Source organism: Alosa alosa, chromosome 11 (genome assembly GCF_017589495.1).
Source record: "Alosa alosa isolate M-15738 ecotype Scorff River chromosome 11, AALO_Geno_1.1, whole genome shotgun sequence".
Lineage (NCBI taxonomy): Eukaryota > Metazoa > Chordata > Actinopteri > Clupeiformes > Clupeidae > Alosa > Alosa alosa.
The window spans coordinates 17,213,482-17,233,401 of record NC_063199.1 but is presented as its reverse complement, the minus strand read 5'-3'; the positions used below and the strand labels follow the sequence as shown (position 1 = coordinate 17,233,401).

Genomic DNA, 19,920 nt, shown 5'->3' with positions numbered 1-19,920 from the left:
TCCAGTGGCAAATTAGATGGGTAAATTTACCCCCTTCATAAACTTTTGTTTTACTCAAAGATTTTTACATTTACAGTAGGACTTTATCTCTGACCACTTTCAAGCCATGGCCTTTTGAAATTTTGACATAAAAATCCAATGGTGTTGCTTTCTTAACCCTGACGCCTATAGTTTGCCAGGTTTAAAAAAGTTATGAGAGGAAAATATTTTTATTTGGTGTGAAACACACACATACCTGTTTTTATGCTTTGCATTTGTTTTATAATTTGTATTAATATTTATTTTATCATTATTTTAAGGTTGCTAGCACAGGTGTCTAAAACTAGATAAAAACACTTGCACTTTCTGTTTGCAGTTGTGTGTGGTATTTGAAAAAAAGAACATTACATTTTCAGAAATAGCCGGCCCTCCAATCAGATGACGTTGGCAGAATTGGCCCCCAGCTCATTTGAGTTTGAGACCCCTGGCCTAGAGTCTATGGATCAGACAGACTGTCAAGGGTACAGCCAGAGAATGTCTAGACGGGCTCTGGTAGGCCTACAGCCTTCAAATGAGACAGACGGACAGAAGTAGACGGGCTCTGGTACAGCCTTCAAATGAGACAGACGGACAGAAAGGTACAGGTGACCATAGAAAGCATGGTCTGTTGGATAAATAAATAAACAAACAAACTAGCTTCCGATGCTAACTTCCCGGACCCAACTGCCCTTAACGTTGCTGCTTTTTAGCGAAAGATGTGATCTCTTTTTCAGATTAACTTTGTTATGAGCTCAAATCCATGCATTGTAGTTTTGGAAACATTTTCCTTTCCTGTATAGCCAACACTAGACTTGCGATTGGATGATTTGAATTACAGACCTAAAACTGACCAAAGACAACAACAGCTCTGAATCTAGTCCCGTCTTCCAGTTGTGTTTCCCAATGAGAATTGAGAATCCTGTGATAACACCGCCTTAAATCTTAGACCCCGCCCCCAGAGAGGTTTAATTGGACAGTTATATGACGATAGACAAATGTACCGCCGAATGGTATGCATGGTTTTTCAAACAGACCTGAGGAACATCCTACCATTGGTTCTTTGGATTTTAAAACTATTTAAACCGTTTGAGCGGGTGGCAGGCTGCAGTGGAGTTATGCTTACAGAAAGAGAGGAAATATGACTTTTGATTCGGAATGAATTTAGCTAGCTAGTATTTTTTGACAATATCAGATTGCATAATTTGGATTACAGTAGTTTTTCTTAGAAGATCCCACCGTCTGATTTGTGTTTGAAGGGAATAAGGTAGGACGTGTTCCTTATAACCGCTAACGTTACATTTTTAGATATTTATTCAGCTGGTTGGCTACCGTTAGCTAGATGCTAGTAGCATGTCCTTTTGGAAATCAACAACTCACTCAACTTAGATAGCCAAATTAACGCTGGCCTTTTGTTGGAAACATTAACAGTAAGTCGGGATTGCATTTTGACATTAAGTTTATTGGGGTAAACATTTAAAGTTCCAACTTAACACACCACTTGCAGCTGTGATGTTTTCAAATGTAACGTTAACGTCATTGCAATGCAACGTTATTAGCCAAGTTGCTATGCTTCCACGCATAACTGTTATCAACGAAACATTGTTGTGTCGTTTCCTAAGGACATTTGTACAACCGTATATATTCGTGATATCTAGAAAATATTGTATTTCATTTGTATACAGGTCAGAAATGTGCATGTAACATAATTAGAAAAGGGCGAACTTTGCTAACTGCCCAGTTCCAGAATTGGCTAACTTTAACTTCTGGTGATGAGTTATGGCACTCAACTAAGGTTATAAGGTTATGTTCTATTAAATTGCATTCGTATGGATGTTTGTGAGTTTGTGTCTGTCAGGTTCAAACGAAGTTGTAGTTCAAATATTACTTGTCCTGGCACTGCCATGTTGCTGCATATTTCAAGTCACCTGTAACGTTAACGTTAAGGAAGTCTTTGTTCTGTTACCGTAGATGAAGTCACCAAAGTAACAGTCAATGCTAATATCTTGAGTAACAGTGCTTGTTTATTTGTTTTGTTGATTGCAACTTTGCATAGCTATTTTACAGCACAGACAGACACGATAGTCCAAAATTTTAAAATAATAGCCCAAGTGTTTCTCCGCATCGACGGTTTTAAGATGGCAAGCGCACTAGCATGTCATCGCTTCGGTCCTTAAATTTAGTGGCTTCTGTTCACAGGGCCGTCGCCATGAGTTCCCTACTGGAGTCGACGCATAACCTCATGCAGGTTTTCAGCGGAAAACTGGAGGATTTCCTGAAAGAGATCGATGATGTCCACATGGTGTGGCTGGAGGAGATTGAGCAGGAGGCACAGAGAATGTTCTCCAGGTTGGGCAAAAGCTTATTTTTGTGAAATTTGACCAGAAGTCACTAGCCAAGTTTGTTTTGTTTACCCCTGTGTAATATTTTGTTGCAGTGACTTCAACACAGAACCAGAGTTAATGCCCAAGACTCCATCCCAAAAGAAGACCAATCGCAGGAGACGGGTGTCCGTCGGACAGAATGAGAATAAAGCCAAAAGACGGTAAGACTTTGTTTATCTGTGATGTGTCATGCTTTTAGTGAATTTTATTTGTCTTAAGATTGTGAATGAATAGGATGGTATAAGGTTGATATGATATGGTATGTCTGAAATGTCTAGACTTATATTTACTATAAATCAAGAGTCCTTTTATTATTATTTTTCTCCTGTAAAGATGTCTTAAAATGATTTTAAGACTCCCGCTGCTTTGACTTTCAGCCTCTCCAAGGGCAAGCGCAGCAACCTGCGGCGTTCCTCAGTGCAGCTTTCCCTGAACGCTATCCCTGAGAGCCCATCCGCAAGCGCAGAGCCAGATGTCGAGGAGCCCCAGCGTAGAACCCGTCGTAACAATGCCAAATCAGCTGCAGAGCAAGGGCCAGTGAAACGCAGCACGCGCAACAAGCCCACCACTGCCTCCGCATCTCTACAGGAAGTGGATGATGACACCTTTGAGGAGGAGGAACCCATCCAGGAAGAGGAGGAGGCTCCGGTTAAAGCCATGGAAACAGAGTCCGCCAACTCTGCCCAGCCTCCCCAGGTCTCTTCCCCAACCCCGGCGGCTGTGGAGTCTGAGGAAGTGGAGGATGCTCAGGTATCGAAAGCCACAGTGGTGCCGGACACTCCTCAGGGTCCGCCGTCCCGCACTTCTGTGCGACGGTCGATGACCGCACGGCACTCCCTGGCTGGCCTGAGGAGAAGCCTAACACAGGAGGCAGTGAGGAGGGCCTCCAGACGCTCCTTCCTGAAGAAGAAGGCCAGGATGAGCAGATCGGCCTGCAGCAGCTCTGTTGGTGGTGAGTCCTAACAACCCAGTAGGCTATATGGCAAAAGACTCAAATGGCGATATAATGATGCCATGAAAAATCATTTGCATGATTTGGATAAAGGCCCCCGTTAAGCAAGCATAACCATCGTATCCATTAAAATGTCATCATGTATACGGTCAATAGAATAGATCTTCTATATAACAGAACTTATTCTGACTAGGCTACGTGTAAGTGGAATATATTGTGTGTTTTGTATGCTGTGTAAATTTGGTTGGTCATGTTGTGATGGGTCGTGAGAACGTAGAATGGAAAATGTGAAGTAATTTCACTGTAATTTTTGGTACTGATGATGCCCATTAAGGAGATGATATTCGCTAGAGGCATTTATGAAAGTGATGTGGTGAAGCCAAGCAAGGCAAAAGAAATAATTTTGTTACGAGTTGGGAATTCGGTCTATTGTGATCTGTATTTTAGGATTTATGTTCAGCCATATTGAGCAAAAATGTAACGGGGTTCATCCCCACCTAGTGTACCATCTCCCCACCATTTTTTTTTTGTTGACATCCATTCAGTAATATCTTTGCAGGTAAAATAACCATGCAGGTCCATAATAGGGTGAGTAACATTAAAAAGTGCCAACTTATTCACTGATGCTGTTTTTTTCTCTCCTCTGATTCCTGTATGTTTAGAGGACATCTGCCTTGACACAGATGGAGAGGAAGTTGAGGAGATGGAGAGGGAGGAGAAGGTTGGAGAGTGAGTATCTGATTTCTGAATCTTTAGGTGAACATCAAGTGCTGTAATGTCTAGACTTTCATTGTAGTTTTATGTTGTCTGTGAAAGGTTGCCATGGGTTTGGTTTTAGACAGACCAGAGAAGAATACTGTAAACAGCTCTAACTTCCATCCTCATCAACTTTCACTGAACTGGCACAACAACATTTCTGCGTACACAAATGGTTATACAGTGATAATAATAATTCCTTTACAATAAGCATTATATTTCAGATGACTGCACACTGCAGAAATATTTTTCAGAAAGATTTGATGTTATGTATTTTGTTCACAATGAGCATTTCTCTGCAAAAAAGTCAGATGAGAGAAAATGTCTCTTGTTTTAACACTTTCAATGTGCTGCTCTAGCGTTGAAGAACCAGGTGTCATTGTGATTGAGTCCAGTCCTGTGCCAGAGATCAACGTGGTGGAACCGGATGTAGAGGACTCTGAGGTACACATTTCATAACCCCCCATCCTCAGGGGAAATCTCTCCCTGTTCAAAACCAGGGATGCACCAATTGTGAAATTTTGGGCCAATACCATTGTTTGAAATAACAGTTTGGCTTACCAATAGACCTCTCCAGAATAAGTCCCGCCCCATAACTTCCGTATCCATCCAACCTTCGGTCGTCAAATGTCTATGGGAAATAACATGGCGTTTTGAAAGATCGTACCTGTCAAACTCTGTAGGTGACAAAGTAGAAAAAGCTGCTGGGCAGATTGGTCTACACACTTCTGCCATCTAGTTTTCACTGGATTTTTTGATTTTCGGTGCCGTTTAAGAAGTATAGTCTATGGTATACTACTTAATGGCACCGAAAAAAAAAATCCAGTAGGCCAGATGGCAGAAGTGTAGGGCCAATCTGCCACCAGCCTTTCTGCCGCTACCTACAGATGTTTTACGGTATGATATTTCAAAGCGCCATGTTATTCCCATAGACAATCGGCTTTCAGGAAGTTGGATGGATCTGAAATTACCGAGGACTTATTCTGGAGAGGTCTATATGTTTTACTACTTTGTTCTTCTTTGTTTACGTAATTGTTAATTATACCCTTTAGTGGCAGAGTAACAAGAATATGGAAGGGAAAAAAACAACCCTCAAGCCTCCTTTCATCAGCATTATCTCTCAGTGTGCAAGTCTGCACATGACCCAACATATAGCGATCATGGAACTGATATGAAGATAAACATTCTCCACTGCCATTGGCAAATGGCATGTAATTTGTCCATACTATTCAGCAAGGCCTATATTGACAATACAGATTTAATGTCAAAATAATGAAAGCTTTGCTCTTCGGTAATGACCCTCACTCAGACATACAGTGCAGATATGTGTTGCATGTGTAATCAGTCTGTAGCTTGCTTCCTGTTGGGTTTTGTCATCACAACCTTCTCTCTGTTTCTCTTAGCAGGAAGGAAGGAGGCGGACGGAGGCAGTAAAGCCCGGTGAGCCGGTCACCCGCTACACACGCTCCATGGCTAAAAACACCCCCACCCCCACGGCCGCCGTCTCAGTCTCCCGCATCGAGAAGCCCCAGACCCCTCCATCAGTGTCCGGTAACTGACTGCCACTTTAAGGGCTGACATTCACTAACAGCTGGTTACCTGGACTGTAATCAGGAGATGTGTAAATGGCATGACTTCTTCCTGGAGTTTCTCAGTTCTCAAAGCTGTGTTACTGGAATTTTGAAAGATCACTGTAATTGGACTCCAGTCACATGCAAATTTGAGAGCAGAAAAAGACCATTTCTGTTCTTCCCTTTAAACAACATTTTGCAACTGTCAGCACCCAGGAAGATCATAAAAGATGTGGGATTTGACATTGCAGTGTGTTTGTGTGTGATTAAGTGTTTATTTAAAGAGAATCTTGTCTCTGCAGGTGAGGGTGGTAAGACACCGGCAGGAACTCAGTCGTGAGTAATCATTTCTTTACATATTTGTTTATTTATTTGGTTGTTTATTTGGTTATTTTTGTGTGAGAGAGCGTATACATGATGACAAACCTTTTTGACTCTTCTCTCTCAGGATGTCTCGCTTTGGCTTTAAGCGCAGGGTGGACAGTACATCAGAGGACGTGCCCAAGAAGAAGATATCTCCTAAAAATGTCTCTCAGTCGGTAAGGCCTTTTTTATTTACAAAGGTTTGATTGATGTTTCAGACACTAGTTATCTGTACAGGGTTTCTACGCAGTATGGAAAACCTGGAAAAGTATGGAATTTGATTTTAGTAATTTCCAGGTCTGGATAAGTATGGAAAAAAGAAACAAAGGTATGAAGAACTATGTGTTTCCAGACTATTGCATTTGCAGTACTAATCACTTCACGCAGGTCATAATGAACCATCCCTACTGTTGTGTAGCTTAACTGTCAGTCCCCATCGTCAAGATGCAACTAAAAATGACCCACCTAAATGGATGAATATTAAGTGTCATTTTTTTTAAATTCACTTCAGTTGTCCATACCTTTTGTTTTCACCGAGTTATCCCAAACCAGAAGTGGCCGCAATGTCGAATATGGTCAGAAAAATCTACCGAGAAGTTTGGAAATTTGAGTATGGAATTTTGAAATGGAAAATGTGTAGGAACCCTGTCTGTAGGTACTATAAGAATTCATCGCTCACATTTCTAACAGTAAAATGGAGCTAAGTAAAAGGTGACCGGTACAAAAGAAGACCCAAGCTTTCAAAAATGTAACCAGCTGGCTACATAGTTTTAAGTCTATGCTGGCCTGCAGTTTCTTCATGTCCTTCCACCCTCTCGCACACAACAGGCAGTGAAACCCAACATGAAGTCCTTCATCCACACTGTACAGAAGAACCAGCTGTTGATGATGACCCCTGGGTCCCTAGGCCGCAGCTCAGTCATGTCCTTCATCAAGCATGGCACTCCTGGCAGGGTTGACCCCAAGGTATGCGCAAGCACCGGTTTACTGTCTGAATGCGCATATGCTGTGCGTATGTAGAGTTTCTACATGTTTGTATGGTGTACATTCTAAATGTGTGCAAAGATGAAGGCATACTATGGAGTGAGCTGCTAACTGGGGTGCCTTTGTCTCCGCAGCTTTCTATTGGTTTAGTGGTAAGTGTGAGCTCATGGGGGGTTTGTGTGTGCTCTTGCTTTTAGCACTGATTAAACCCAACACTGTTGGCTCACCTGTGTCTTTGGGATGTTGTCTGTCTTCATTCTTCATTCAGCCTTCATGTCTTGGGTGAAGGATATCCATGGTCTGTGTTTATGGGTGTATGCTTTTAACAAAATGAGCCAGTTAAGGGATGTTGGGTCACCCCCTCCTTGTTCACAAAGCTGTCCCCTCATAGCTAATATGTTTTGAAATAGTTACTCGATAAATTCTGCAATGGGAATGCATTTTTCTTTAGATGAATCTCATGCAGGATTTAGAATGCTACGACAAGAGATAAGTGTTCCAATCCATGTCTCCTGTAACTAACTGCAATAACAGTCACATGCTGCATTAAGACTTCACCTTTGGGTTGAGTAATAATTCACTGATGCCTCCCAAGTTTCACTGTAGCTAATGCAGAAATGCACATTTCCGTATCATTGTAGGCCTGACTTAATAATGTAATTTCTAAAACTCTTCACAGGAGAGGGAACGGCAAAAGCTTGAGGCTTACAACAAAAAAACTGAACAAGAAAATGAAAGAAAGAAAAAGATGGAAGAGGACAGGAGGAAGAAAAACGAAGAGCTCAAAAGGTAAGTTGCACTGAGTGTACCAACAGTGCAGTCAGATCACTTGCAGCTGTACTGCCAACATATATGTACTGTGTACAGAATACATGCACATGTGCTTAGTATGTTTGTAAAGGGAACATATTACATATATGTGCAGAATACATGCACATGTGCTTAGTATGTTTGTAAAGGGAACATATTACATATATGTGCAGAATACATGCACATGTGCTTAGTATGTTTGTAAAGGGAACACATTTACATGTATGTACTGTGTACAGAATACATGCACATGTGCTTAGTATGTTTGTAAAGGGAACATATTTTGCCCATGTGATTACCTAGGAATTATACCCTATCCAATTCATTAGCATAACATCCATTATGAGTGTTAATGTATCCTTTACATCATACTAAAATGAGATTTCATAGAACATGCCTCCATTTAAATGAATGCATATATGTTTTTACTCTACTCCATGTTTTCTTCCATAATTATGTTATTCAATGCAGTGTTAGTTTTATTGGTTAGGACTTTGTAGTTGGTCTTATTGGTTTAGAAGGTACTTTGGCTTATTGTGTGTGTGTGTGTGTGTGTGTGTGTGTAGGCAGAGGGAGGAGCGGTTGAGGCGTGTGTTGGAGGCCCGTGAGCGAGGCGAGAAGGCGGAGCTGGAGAAGAGGAAGAAAGTGGAGCAGAAGATGGCCCAGATTAACGAAAAGGAGAAGGTGCGCCACGCAGCTCAAATGTTACTTATGCACATTGTGCTGGTCATGATATTACCTGCTATGGAATGCTGTATTGTGACAATTTTCAAAACAAAGACTTTAAAATTGAATCTGTTTGCCCCGAGGTCTGTCTGTCGGTTAGCTAAATGAGTCGCTAAAGGTTAAATACATTGTCCATGCATGAGTCATGTAAACGATGTTCTAAGGTTTAGAGTTTATTTATGCACTTGACTGGAAAAGGGGAATAATTTATGCTCATTTTTATGTTTATTTAACATAAAACGGTCCATTGTTCCATTAATGTGTGGCGGTTAGGCCAAGAAGACAGTGGCCTCCAAGCGGCAGCAGGAGCTGGAGCTGCGCAGGAAGCAGGAGGAGGATGCCAGGAAGAGGAAGCTGCAGCAGGTACAGTAGGGCATGACCGTACACTGGTGGCCAAAAGGATTAAGATTAAACATATGTCTCAAACCTTAATTTTAATTCAAATTTCCCAAGGACTGTTTCGAAAGAATGGAATTCTATTTTGTAGGCTAGTTGATGTTTTACGGAATATAAGGTCATGGAAATGGAAAGGAAAGGTAATTTAGTCCACTCACTTTTAAATAAACACCGGGAACCTTTTTTCTGTGTGTCTTCAGGAGGAGGAGGAGAAGCGTCAGCAGGAGCTCCGGGCCAAGAGGAAGGCCGAGGAAGAGGAGCGGGCACGCAAGCTGGCTGATGCCCGCCGGCAGCTCGAGCTGAAGAGGGAGCAGGAGCGAGAGCAGGAGAGACGCGCAGCTGCTGAGAGGTTTGTTCTATGTGGTGCTCACTCACTTTGGCGCACTATGTTCTCTACCTGGCGCACTATGTTCTCTACCTGGCGCACTATGTTCTATCTCTACCTTGGCGCCATGCGGATAGGGTGCATGCTCACAATTCCCTGTGCACGTCTACTACCAAGCTAATTTTTGCCCACTTTGTGCCAGTAGATGCTTACCTAGTAGATATCAGTCCCTGCAATCCCTTATCCATGTCCAACACCAAAGCGCGCTCACCTACCCCTTGCTGATTCCATCTTGATCTGATCGCCGTAGTAAACGTTCTCTGCTGTGTGTCCTGTTTTCCAGACAGGAGAAGGAGAGGCAGGAGAGGGAGAAGGCCCTGGCGCTTCAGTTGGAGCTGGAGCGGGCCGCCCGGGAGAAGGAGCGGAGGGAGCTGGAGGAGAAGAGGAGGCTGCTGGAGGAGAAGAGACAGAGGGTGAGTAGCGCTGAGAATGACCAAGCACCGTTTAAAAGGTCACATTCAAGCCATTTTTATATTGTTCAGCGAGAAGGGGATGTATTTGGGAAATATTTCAACGTGTTGTGTTTTTATATCATGTTGTATGGCTAATAAAGAGACCTTAAGACCAGAGCTGAACTGATATCTGCAATATGATGTGAGAAATTGCACTCAGTGACCTTGACAGTCAGGGTGACCGCAGGTCCTTAAAGGGGAACTTGGCAACTATTTCAATGTAATAAACCCGTTTAGAAATCATTTGGATGGTTAAATGACCTGTTCCGATGAAAATGGTGACTTTCCCCTCTGCGCCTAGCGTCCCCAGGCGGAAAACCAACCTTGCAACATTAAGACTACCGTCCTGGAAAGAGAAGTGAGAAACAAGAAACTCGTTTTAAATCGTGTTTCTTACCTTGTAACATCCACATAGTTCTGCCAAACTTGCTAACCATTAGCTAGCTTGTAAACAAATCCATGTGGTTTATCGTTTACCTTTCCCCACAGTTTAAAATGGCATAATGCACTATTTCTCCAGCAGAGGGGGAAATCCTGCCAAGTTTCCCTTTAAAAAGTCTTAACGTCTTTAAAATCACTTTTCCTAAAATATGGCCTTAAAAAGTATTACATTGTCTTAAATTCAGATTAGATGGGTCTTAAATGTTTTTTTAGTCATGTGACCAAAAACGCAGGTAATCTGTTCTGCCAGGTCGAATATTCTCATTATGCTCTGCGTTGTCTATGATTAGGTCAGAGCCCGTTTGTCTACTGTGCAGCTTTTGATGACGTGAAGTAACGGCAATATACCTCCAATGGTTGATGGCCAATTAGGCCTACTTCAGCGTTTCTCAAACTACAAGGAGACTGCTTGTCCGTGGAGCCACGGAGTCTAATTATGGCCGGTGCTTCTGTCACTCGTCTGGTAATTTGCTGAGTAATTGATCAAAGTCAAGTCAGAAAAAAGAAAACAAAAGTTTCGGCAATCAGGAAGAAATACTTGCTAATTTGGTGTCATCAAACAGTCATACAGTTATGTGGTGGGCTTGTGGTAGGAGCGGAGGTTGGGTTTGTCTTAGTGAAAGAAGTTTAAACCGATTATTGTCATTTTACCGCACTGTTCAGTGAGTTTACTTGGAAAGAGTACTGTATATTTCCATTTTGAGTACTATATTTTGGTCTTACATTTAATTTAGAAGTGGAATTAAAAGGTCTTAAAGTCTTACATTTAACTTGTAGACACCCTGCAGTCTGATTTAAACTTCTGTGCTTATTCAGGCCAAGAGCTGAGAATGATTGGTCATTTTGCAACACTTACGTGGGCTTGATCGGCTCTTTCTCCTTTTCATATTTCTCGGAGCGTTGGTCTCACCCCCCCATAGTTACTGTTGTGTCCCACAAGCTTTGAAGCTTGTGTCCAAAATGACAGCTAAAATGTACGTTTGTTGATTGGCACGTGCATGACTGTCTGTTTCCAGGAGGACGAACAGAGGAGGGCTGAGGAAGAACGGAGACGTGTCGCGGCCGCTACGGCGGCTGCAGCTGCTGCACAAGAAGCTCAGGTCAGTAGTGAATCGTGATCTGAATGATTGCTTACAGAAACACTAGCAGTGCCTCGTCTACCCCTGCTGCCTAACGGCTCCCGCACACAGCTGCGTTCCATCAACGCATGCCAGTGGGTGTTCCCGACGGTAGCTATGCAAATGATTTAAGGTATAACCGTAATTTGATTGGCTGGTGCCGTCTGTTGTTCGCTTGTTCGTAATTTGATTGGCTGGTGCCGTCCGTCGGTGCAGCAACAGCTGAACTTCTCAACGCGAGTGATGGGAGCAACGCGACGCAACGGACCCACAATTCAGTTCGGCAACGGGATGACGTAAGCCCATGTAAAGTGGACGGGATGCGTCTCCAGCACTGCAACGCACGCAACTGTGTGCGGGAGCCGTTAGTCAGGGTTCCCATGGGTCATGGAATTTCTGGAATATCATGGAATTTTGGAAAAGACGTGGAAAGTCAGGGAATTTTATCACTTTGGGGGCAAAGTCATGGAATATTAGGGAATTTTGTTGTAGCAGTTTAAAATTAACTTAATGCAAAATTACATTAATGCAAATCTATTTCCACTCAGAATTGTTGTGTATCTGGTTATTTAGCTTTACTACTTGCTTGAGTTGTGGTTAATCCAATTGTGTTTATTCAATGCTCATTTATTCATCTGCCACTCTAAAGTTAAATATTCTTGAACGCATAGACTGTTCTCAAATAGTTGGTTGGTATATTGTACCCTTTATTATATAGTAGGTCATGGAAATTCAGTTTTTTGTCAGGGAAAAGTTGTGGAATTTGACATTTCACCTAGAGTGGGAACCCTGCTTAGTGCTCACTGAAGCCCCATATAAAGTGAGTTCAAACATTCAAGGTTAGAGTATTTTTTAGCTGATTGTGAATTTTGTTCTTTTCATTTTAAGTGGTTGTCCTTCGTTCCTTGACTTGTGGATTTCTACCACCACTAATGACTCAAGTGAGACCAGAGAAATATTTTCAGTGGAAACTGGAGTGGAGTTCATGCTCTGCTGTGTCAATTGAATACCTTACACATTTGTTAGCTAGGAAGCTTCACCGTTTTCAACCGTTTTACTGCTATGCAAAGTAAATCTTATTTCTCCAATCCTTCCTTTGAAACCCACAGCTGAAGGTCACAGCGAGCAAGACAACTCTGCTCAATACAACCATCAACAAAGGGCCTGCACTCAACGTTACAGTTGATCTCGAGGTACACATTCTGCATTCTAGAAATGCATAGATTTGTTCATTGTGTAGACCAGCGGTTTTCAAAGTGGGGCCGTGAGGGAGTGCCAGGGGGGCCTCAGCAAGTTGGAAGGAAAAATAAAAGCAACAAATAAATACATTTGAAAAATGTAAAATATACATATTACTATGAGGGTTGTTATTCAATGCCATTATAATAATTTTTTCGCATATCTGAACATTATATTTTCCATGATAAAGACTGTGAATAATAGTAGAGTGATAGCTCTCATAGCAGAAAGCCTCATGCAATTTTTACACTGTATGCTCCATCGCGAAGTGCTTGTGGCTAAAATAATTATTAGGATTAGCGTAATGTATTTTTACATTTGCCGTAGAATTGTCGATGGGTTTAATAACACCTCAAGGGGTCCTTGGCCAGAACCTAGTGGTATTTGGGGGGCCTTGTTGTGGAAAAGTTTGGGAACCCCTGGTGTAGACAAAGCACCCAATCTAACCCCCTTAAAACTTCTGTAGTCCTACTGTTTTGCCATAACTGTTTAATGCGTCCCTTTTCTCTGCTTTAGGGTACTCTTCTGAAGACTCCAGTGAGCAAAGGAGCGGCTCTTCTCAGCATGTCTCACAAAGGGGCGTTGAATGTTACTGTTGATGTTGAGGTATGGTGCCATCATAGGTTTCATTCCTCATTTAATCACCATAATTGTGTTTGTTGCAGCCAACCTATTGTATATGGTGTTAACTGTTATGGGGCATTACTTGTGCTAATTACGAACAATTGGCAGAGCACATCTAGTTTATGATCCAGTTTAAGTGTGGGATTTATCATCCAGCAAATTTGGATGGTTTAGAGTGCTTGTTGCACCCTGACTTAAGTTCTCTTATTTTTTCTCTTAAAAGAAAATGTGAAGGAAATGTAAGTGAATATTGCTGTTTGAGGCCCATTGACTGACCTTTTTTTTTTCATGCTTCAAAATGCCTACCTTACTTTATGTAAATGATTATGTAGTGGACAAAACCACATTTTAGGCCTTGAAGTCATTTTGAATAAGGGTTAATCTCTCTAGGGGATTGAGGCTTGCCTCACTAGTCAGTGCCTAGCTAGTGGGTGTCCTTGCCTCACTAGTCAGTGCCTAGCTAGTGGGTGTCCTTCAGTGACATGGCCGCTCTGTCCCCCAGAACTCTGTGATGAAGACTCCGGTGGGGACGACATCAGGGCTTAATTCCACTGTAGTGCTAGATTCTAACGTCACACTGGACGTTGAGGTACATTGGTGATGGGTTTTATGGAACAATTGTTGATGTATAGGCTTGGTCCTCACAACTTCACAGTGGTTTGTTGGTGTTGGTGCATGAACACAAGTTGACGTGCACTATGGGTCCAGCAGTGGTCCTCATTTTACTCTCACTAATGTTTGGGTGACCTGTCGTGTGCCAAGGGTTGTTTACTAACCTGCTGCTAAACCTGGGGTGCGTTTCCAAAAAAACATGGTTCCTAAATTAGTTAGCAACTATGGTTTTGGGAAACACGCCCCTGCTTAGTAAAAACAACCTGCAACAGTGATCTGGAAATGTTCATTGAGAATCAAGAGAGCCATTCAGTGGTTTAGTTGTTGATGAAACCAAATCATATATGAAAATCAGTGATGACATAATTGGAGTCATGGAATTTCTGGAATATCATGGAATTTTGGAAACTCTATTCCAGACATGGAAAGTCAGGGAATTTTATAATTCTTGGGGCAAAGTCATGGCATATCGGGGAATGTTGTTGTAGCAGTTTAAAATTTACTTGCCAAAATACATTAATACAAATATTTCCACGCATAATTGGTGTATATCTAGATATTAGCTTTACTGCTTGCCCAGCTTTGTTTATTCAATGCCCATTTATTCATCTCCCGCTATAAAAAAGTAAAAGATTCTTGAACGCTGCGTGGCTGCTCTGAAATCATTGGCCGGTATATTGTGCCATTCATTATATAGTAAGTCATGGAAATTCATATTTTTTGTCAGGGAAAAGTCATGGAATTTTACATTTAGTAAAAATGAATGACTTAGTGGGAACCCTGTGGTGTGCTTGGAGAGGTTTGGAGTTTGATTTGGAGGAGCGATGTTTTTTTGTTTTTGTGTGTGTTTTCTTCACTGTGTGGTATTCTTTTGATCATCTTTTATTAACCCACTACATTTAAATCATTTTATTGAATGTCTTTTGGTGTAACCTATCTTCTGAATATGAATAAATCGCTAGACAGTTCCAGACCATCTTAAACATATATTTGATACATAACATAATAGTGCTATGGAAATGCCTCACAATTCCGCACAATAAATCTGACCATAAACCCATTCCACGCATTCAGAGCATCCAACAAAGGTCTTCATCCTCTCTCCTTTTATCTTTTTGCAGAATTCACCACAATCTTATGAAATCACTCCGAAAGGCAAGAAAATCACTACACTGCTTAACCCTGAAGATTATGGGATGGACCAGAACAGTGACGACTCCACTGATGACGAATCGGCGCCAAAGAAACCCATTCCGTCCTGGGCAGAGGGTAGGCTTTTTTCCTTTAAAAAAAAAAAAAAAATCTTGATTGGTCACTAAAACAAAACTCTGAAGACTGCAGAAAATCTTAATCTGATACATTTCTCTGTTTGGTTTCATTTCCAGGTCTTCAGCTTCAGCAGGCCATCATGAAGCAGTACTATGACCCCGTTGATCTTCACGCGTACTTTGGGGTCGTGGAGATGCCCAAGCTGGAACGGATATTCCACAAAAGCAAACCACGCTTTTTCAAAAGAACCAGCTCTGCTGTATGGCACTCACCTCCTCGAATGGGCAGTCTGTCCCATTGAAGAGACTGTTTTGGGATAAAAGTTTTATTTTTATTTTATATTTTAAAAATTTTTTTTTTTTGCCTAGTCATTTTTTTGACTTTTCAAATAAAGTTTGTCCTAGTAGAAGGAAATTATGTGAATGGGAGAGTGCGTGGAATAGTGTAGTCTGGACATGATTGGTGAACTGTATTGTATACTTTTTCTTTCCTGATGTCAAACAGTTTTTCTGTCTGGTTTTGTTGTGCATTTCAAAAAAGATGCCTTTATGTGTTTTCCTACACAGTTTCTGTGTATTTGTATTCTTCACCTTGCTGTAAATGTGTTCTGTCATGGCTGGTTGTATGTCTGATCCAAAAGTAGCATACACATTTTGATTTAGTTGCTAAGATGAATAAATCCCGACGTGACCGATTGATATGGTTTTGTAAACTTTTTGAGTGCAATAATTACATTGTCTCTTTGAACTGCATACATTTTCAGTTTTGGATTCTCGACTGAGTCTGAGTAATCATTTCTTCAAGGATGTGATAATGTAGTAAAGAAGGACATAGACATAATAGTCTGACCTCTGTCTATGCAGAAGGATGCCCTCTACATTGTAGCAGTGGTCGAACCGTTATATAGCTTTATGGATTGTTTTTATTTTTAGGTGTGTCTTCTGTCATGCTATCCAATCACCGTTTTGACGAGACGGGCTTGTTCTTACGCGCACACGCAATAGTACTGCATTGGACCAATCGGAAAACGGGACAAGGCAGGTAGGTACACCAGCAAGTTGGTTTGAAAAACAGAATTTCTTCAGAGGACGAACGTTTTATTTACAGTGAGTATGTGGCTAGAACAATGTCTAATTCTATTAAAAATTAGAAGCACACGACTAAATTACGCGGAATTTCCTAATTTGAAAATTCGAATATCTTAGCTAACGTTAACCCCCAAGTTCAGTATTTGGCTAATCTTACCGAATTCTCCCTAGCTAGCTAACGTTAGCCAGGAGCCTCCAAGTGCGCGCCGTTGTTGGGTTGAGGCAGATGTGGTTTGTATTGGGTTAAAATCTTAAATTTGGCAAATGCTTGCATCGGGGAGTCGCCTGGTTTCTCACTCTTCTATGGACTAGTTAGTGATTACCAGATAAGTAAATCATTGGATCACTGACGAGTTGCACGAGTGCTGTTGGCCTATTGTACTTGTTCATTGCACAATCAGCTTTGTTTGGGATGCGTGTGTGTGTGTTGACATATTGTCTATTGCACAAGGTTGTATATGGGTGCGTCTGTATTGACATTGCCCAATGCTCATATTGTTTTGAATCAACGGGACCCCTATCCTCATTCCATCGACATCAACATGCGTCTTCGACATTGTTAAATCCATCCATTAAAGGAGACATAGCATATATAGATATAATCATCATTTTATGTAACATCATTTTACACTCTTAGTCGTCAGATTTTTAGGTTTTGCATAGTCCAAAATGTAGCCTAGCCATCTTCCCTAAATACATTCAACATAGGGAGTGCTTTGAATTCTCCTATTAGCACACGGAATCACTTGAGTTGTTGGTTATAAATCCTAAACATAGGTCGCCATACTGGGTCAGCCAGGATGTCGTCGACTCCAATTGAGTTATTTCATATCATAGTATGTGGATCGTTTCCCATTGATGTGTTTTATACTAACACGTTTTTGTCCTGTTTCGTTTCTCCAGAATCATGACATCCCAAGCAAGGCAGAATTATCACCAGGACTGTGAGGCTGCCATAAACAGACAGATTAACCTAGAGCTTTATGCCTCCTATGTTTATCTCTCAATGGTGAGATGGCTAAACTGAGAATACAAATTGTATTAATGCTATTGCTATTAGGGTGTTAGTGATCAAAAAGGTGTGTGTGTGTTTACACAACTACAGGCTTATTACTTTGACCGGGACGACAAATCCTTGCCAAACTTTGCCAAATTCTTTAGGGCGCAGTCCCTGGAAGAGAAGGAGCACGCCGAGAAACTGATGAGTCTACAGAACAAGAGGGGAGGCAGGATTTTCTTACAAGATATCCGGGTAACCACGATCAGTGAAATACCGTTTGAAATGCTGAATTTATTCAGGCAGTTTTATTTACCATTGCTCAGACCAGCCCTTTTGCGGTCTCCAACAACATTTCCTATGTGTGTCATACCTGTCAACATTTAGCTTTACAAAAACGGGAGTTTTTTTTTTGGGGGGGCGTCAGTGTTTATACCGGATCTGTGTTTGCATATTTAATACGTTTCATACACGTGTTTCAACCTATGAAACTGCATTTCGGTCGTTGCTTTTACCTTACCATTACCTTACGCATGCCAGTTATGTATCCACCAGCTGCCTGCCTGGCCTGCAGCCTACTTCCAAAACTCCAAAGCTGCTTGCTGTCAGATTTGGTTCCGAGGGAACAAGTTCAGTGTATCAACTCAATAACAGTTTATTTGATGTGTTAATCAATTAAATTCCCAACAATTTCACAACAGCTAGTTCTGGAGTAGGCCATTCAACTAACCCGCTTGCTTACGACGAGACTCAGGCTGCGCAGTCGGCACCCGCTTCCTTATTTGGGTTTTGGGTTGCCAGGTTTTAGTCTATGACAAAACGGTTGAAATTGAAACTAAGTGATCGTGTATGTGTAGGGTGTATTTCATACACAATCTGGTAACTTGAGAGATGTCAGACTAATAGAAAAAAATGAATGGATCACTGATTTGATGGCCATGCAAATTACGGGAGTTTTCCGGGAGAAATAACAAAAGGAGGGTGCTGGGAGATGACCTTGAAATACGGGAGAACCCGGGAAAAACGGGAGTGTTGACAGGTATGATGTGTGTCCAAGCTTTTGGTCAGACATGATGTAATTAATAATTTACGATTATGGTGCCAATTATACTTTTAAGGACATTTGGTGTAGCATGAATATGTCTGAAAAGCACAATGCGTCTCTTAACTTCCACAGTTTTACAAACTTCTCTTCTCTGTGGTTCTCTACTCACTCCCTCTCTGATTGTGTGTGTGTGTGTGTGTGTAATGTAGAAACCTGACCGGGATGAGTGGGGCAGTGGTTTAGAGGCTCTTGAATGTGCTCTGCAGTTGGAGAAGAGTGTGAACCAGTCACTATTGGACCTGCACAAGGTCGCGTCTGACCACACCGACCCACACGTGAGTCAGTTACATGCACCAAAAAGCCTGTCATAGTGAAGTCTCAGAGCTAGATATTTTGTTTTTGTTTCAGTGGAAGTGGTTGCTGTTGAGAAGCATGGCAAAAAATAATTACATTCATTGGTGTCTCTCTTCTCTCGCTTTCTTTTTCCCTCTGCCATTCTGTATTCCTCTTTCTATCCACATCCTCGTTTCTATCTCTGTGTCCTCCCTCTTTTTCCATCTTCCAGTTGTGTGACTTCATAGAAACACACTACCTGGTTGAACAGGTGAAGTCCATCAAGGAGCTGGCCGACTGGGTGTCCAACCTGCGCCGGATGGGTGCTCCTCAGAACGGCATGGCTGAGTACCTATTTGACAAGCACACTCTGGGCAAGGAGAGCGACTAAGAACCGCCACTGCCGTCCTCTCATCTGGGCCAGATCAGGGCCAGTACTAGCTGCTATCAGGACTCCCGTCGTCATGACTTTTGCATGTGGGTCTGTCCAACCCAGGCATATGATAATCCAGCACAGCTTGTGCATAGTTTTACCGACAACATGTACATCCTCCCTATACTGTAGGCTGCTTTGAATAAAACAAAGTGATTACGTATATTTATATTTTAAGGAGGATATACTGTCCCAGGACTAATGCGGTCCTCATGATAGCCATAAGCACTTTAGGCGTGATGTTCCCTTTGGAAGGCTCAGCCTATTTTCCGTCCCACATTCCCACCACTGTGAGACATCCCTACTACTGTAAAGCAGGTACTCCTGCTTTTATTTGTCCTTTGCTTGCTAATGTGCAATTTATATTATGATGTGTGTATATCACATAAATGTGGTATGTTGTGAATAAAATATAGGATCACTCTCCTATATACTCTGTCTGCATACAATAAAAGACTGTTGGAACAACAGCCAAAATTGAATTGTCTCAGTGTTTTGTATTATATTTGTCAACAAATGTCAAAACTCAGCTTGGGTAAAAAAGGTGGAAAAAGTGTATATTTTTAATGTCAATTTTAATGTATGTGCAGGATGTGATGAAGGTCAATATGTTTTTAAATAGTAAATAAGAAGAGATTGTTGGTTTATTAAGTGGATTTAATACTGCTAGAATATGAAGGTCTGACACGGACCTAGATTCATGCTCTGACTTCTGGGTCACATGATGTTTTAGTTTTTGGCTGTTCCACCCTTCAGTTGAATTACAGTGGCATGTTTTTTCCGGTGTTGTGTTCGAGAGAAAAATAGCACACCTGAAGTCCCTGGTACAAAATATTTTAATTCCTCAGAAAATCCCATTTTGCATCTTATTACAGTGGTATTGGCATGGACCAGAGCCTCTACAGGATGTTTTGGGGATCTAAAGTA

General features: G+C 41.6%; 2 protein-coding genes across 2 annotated transcripts; both read left to right on the top strand.

Moving 5' to 3' along the window:
* The first annotated feature begins 1,108 nt into the window (after positions 1-1,108).
* LOC125303490 (inner centromere protein) lies at positions 1,109-15,792 on the top strand. Its single transcript, XM_048257261.1, has 22 exons — positions 1,109-1,282; positions 2,215-2,364; positions 2,453-2,560; positions 2,777-3,351; positions 4,014-4,080; positions 4,467-4,551; positions 5,511-5,658; positions 5,981-6,014; positions 6,127-6,217; positions 6,870-7,007; positions 7,160-7,177; positions 7,705-7,814; positions 8,402-8,519; positions 8,835-8,924; positions 9,158-9,306; positions 9,626-9,755; positions 11,252-11,335; positions 12,463-12,546; positions 13,109-13,198; positions 13,719-13,805; positions 14,950-15,097; positions 15,214-15,792. Exons 2-22 carry the CDS (start codon positions 2,225-2,227, stop codon positions 15,396-15,398), a joined length of 2,679 nt encoding a protein of 892 aa, XP_048113218.1. The 5' UTR covers positions 1,109-1,282; positions 2,215-2,224; the 3' UTR covers positions 15,399-15,792.
* A 325-nt stretch (positions 15,793-16,117) lies between these two features.
* fth1b (ferritin, heavy polypeptide 1b) lies at positions 16,118-19,475 on the top strand. The gene is made up of 5 exons (XM_048257695.1): positions 16,118-16,203; positions 17,089-17,194; positions 17,291-17,437; positions 18,437-18,562; positions 18,793-19,475. Exons 2-5 carry the CDS (start codon positions 17,093-17,095, stop codon positions 18,949-18,951), a joined length of 534 nt encoding a protein of 177 aa, XP_048113652.1. The 5' UTR covers positions 16,118-16,203; positions 17,089-17,092; the 3' UTR covers positions 18,952-19,475.
* Positions 19,476-19,920: the final 445 nt, after the last annotated feature.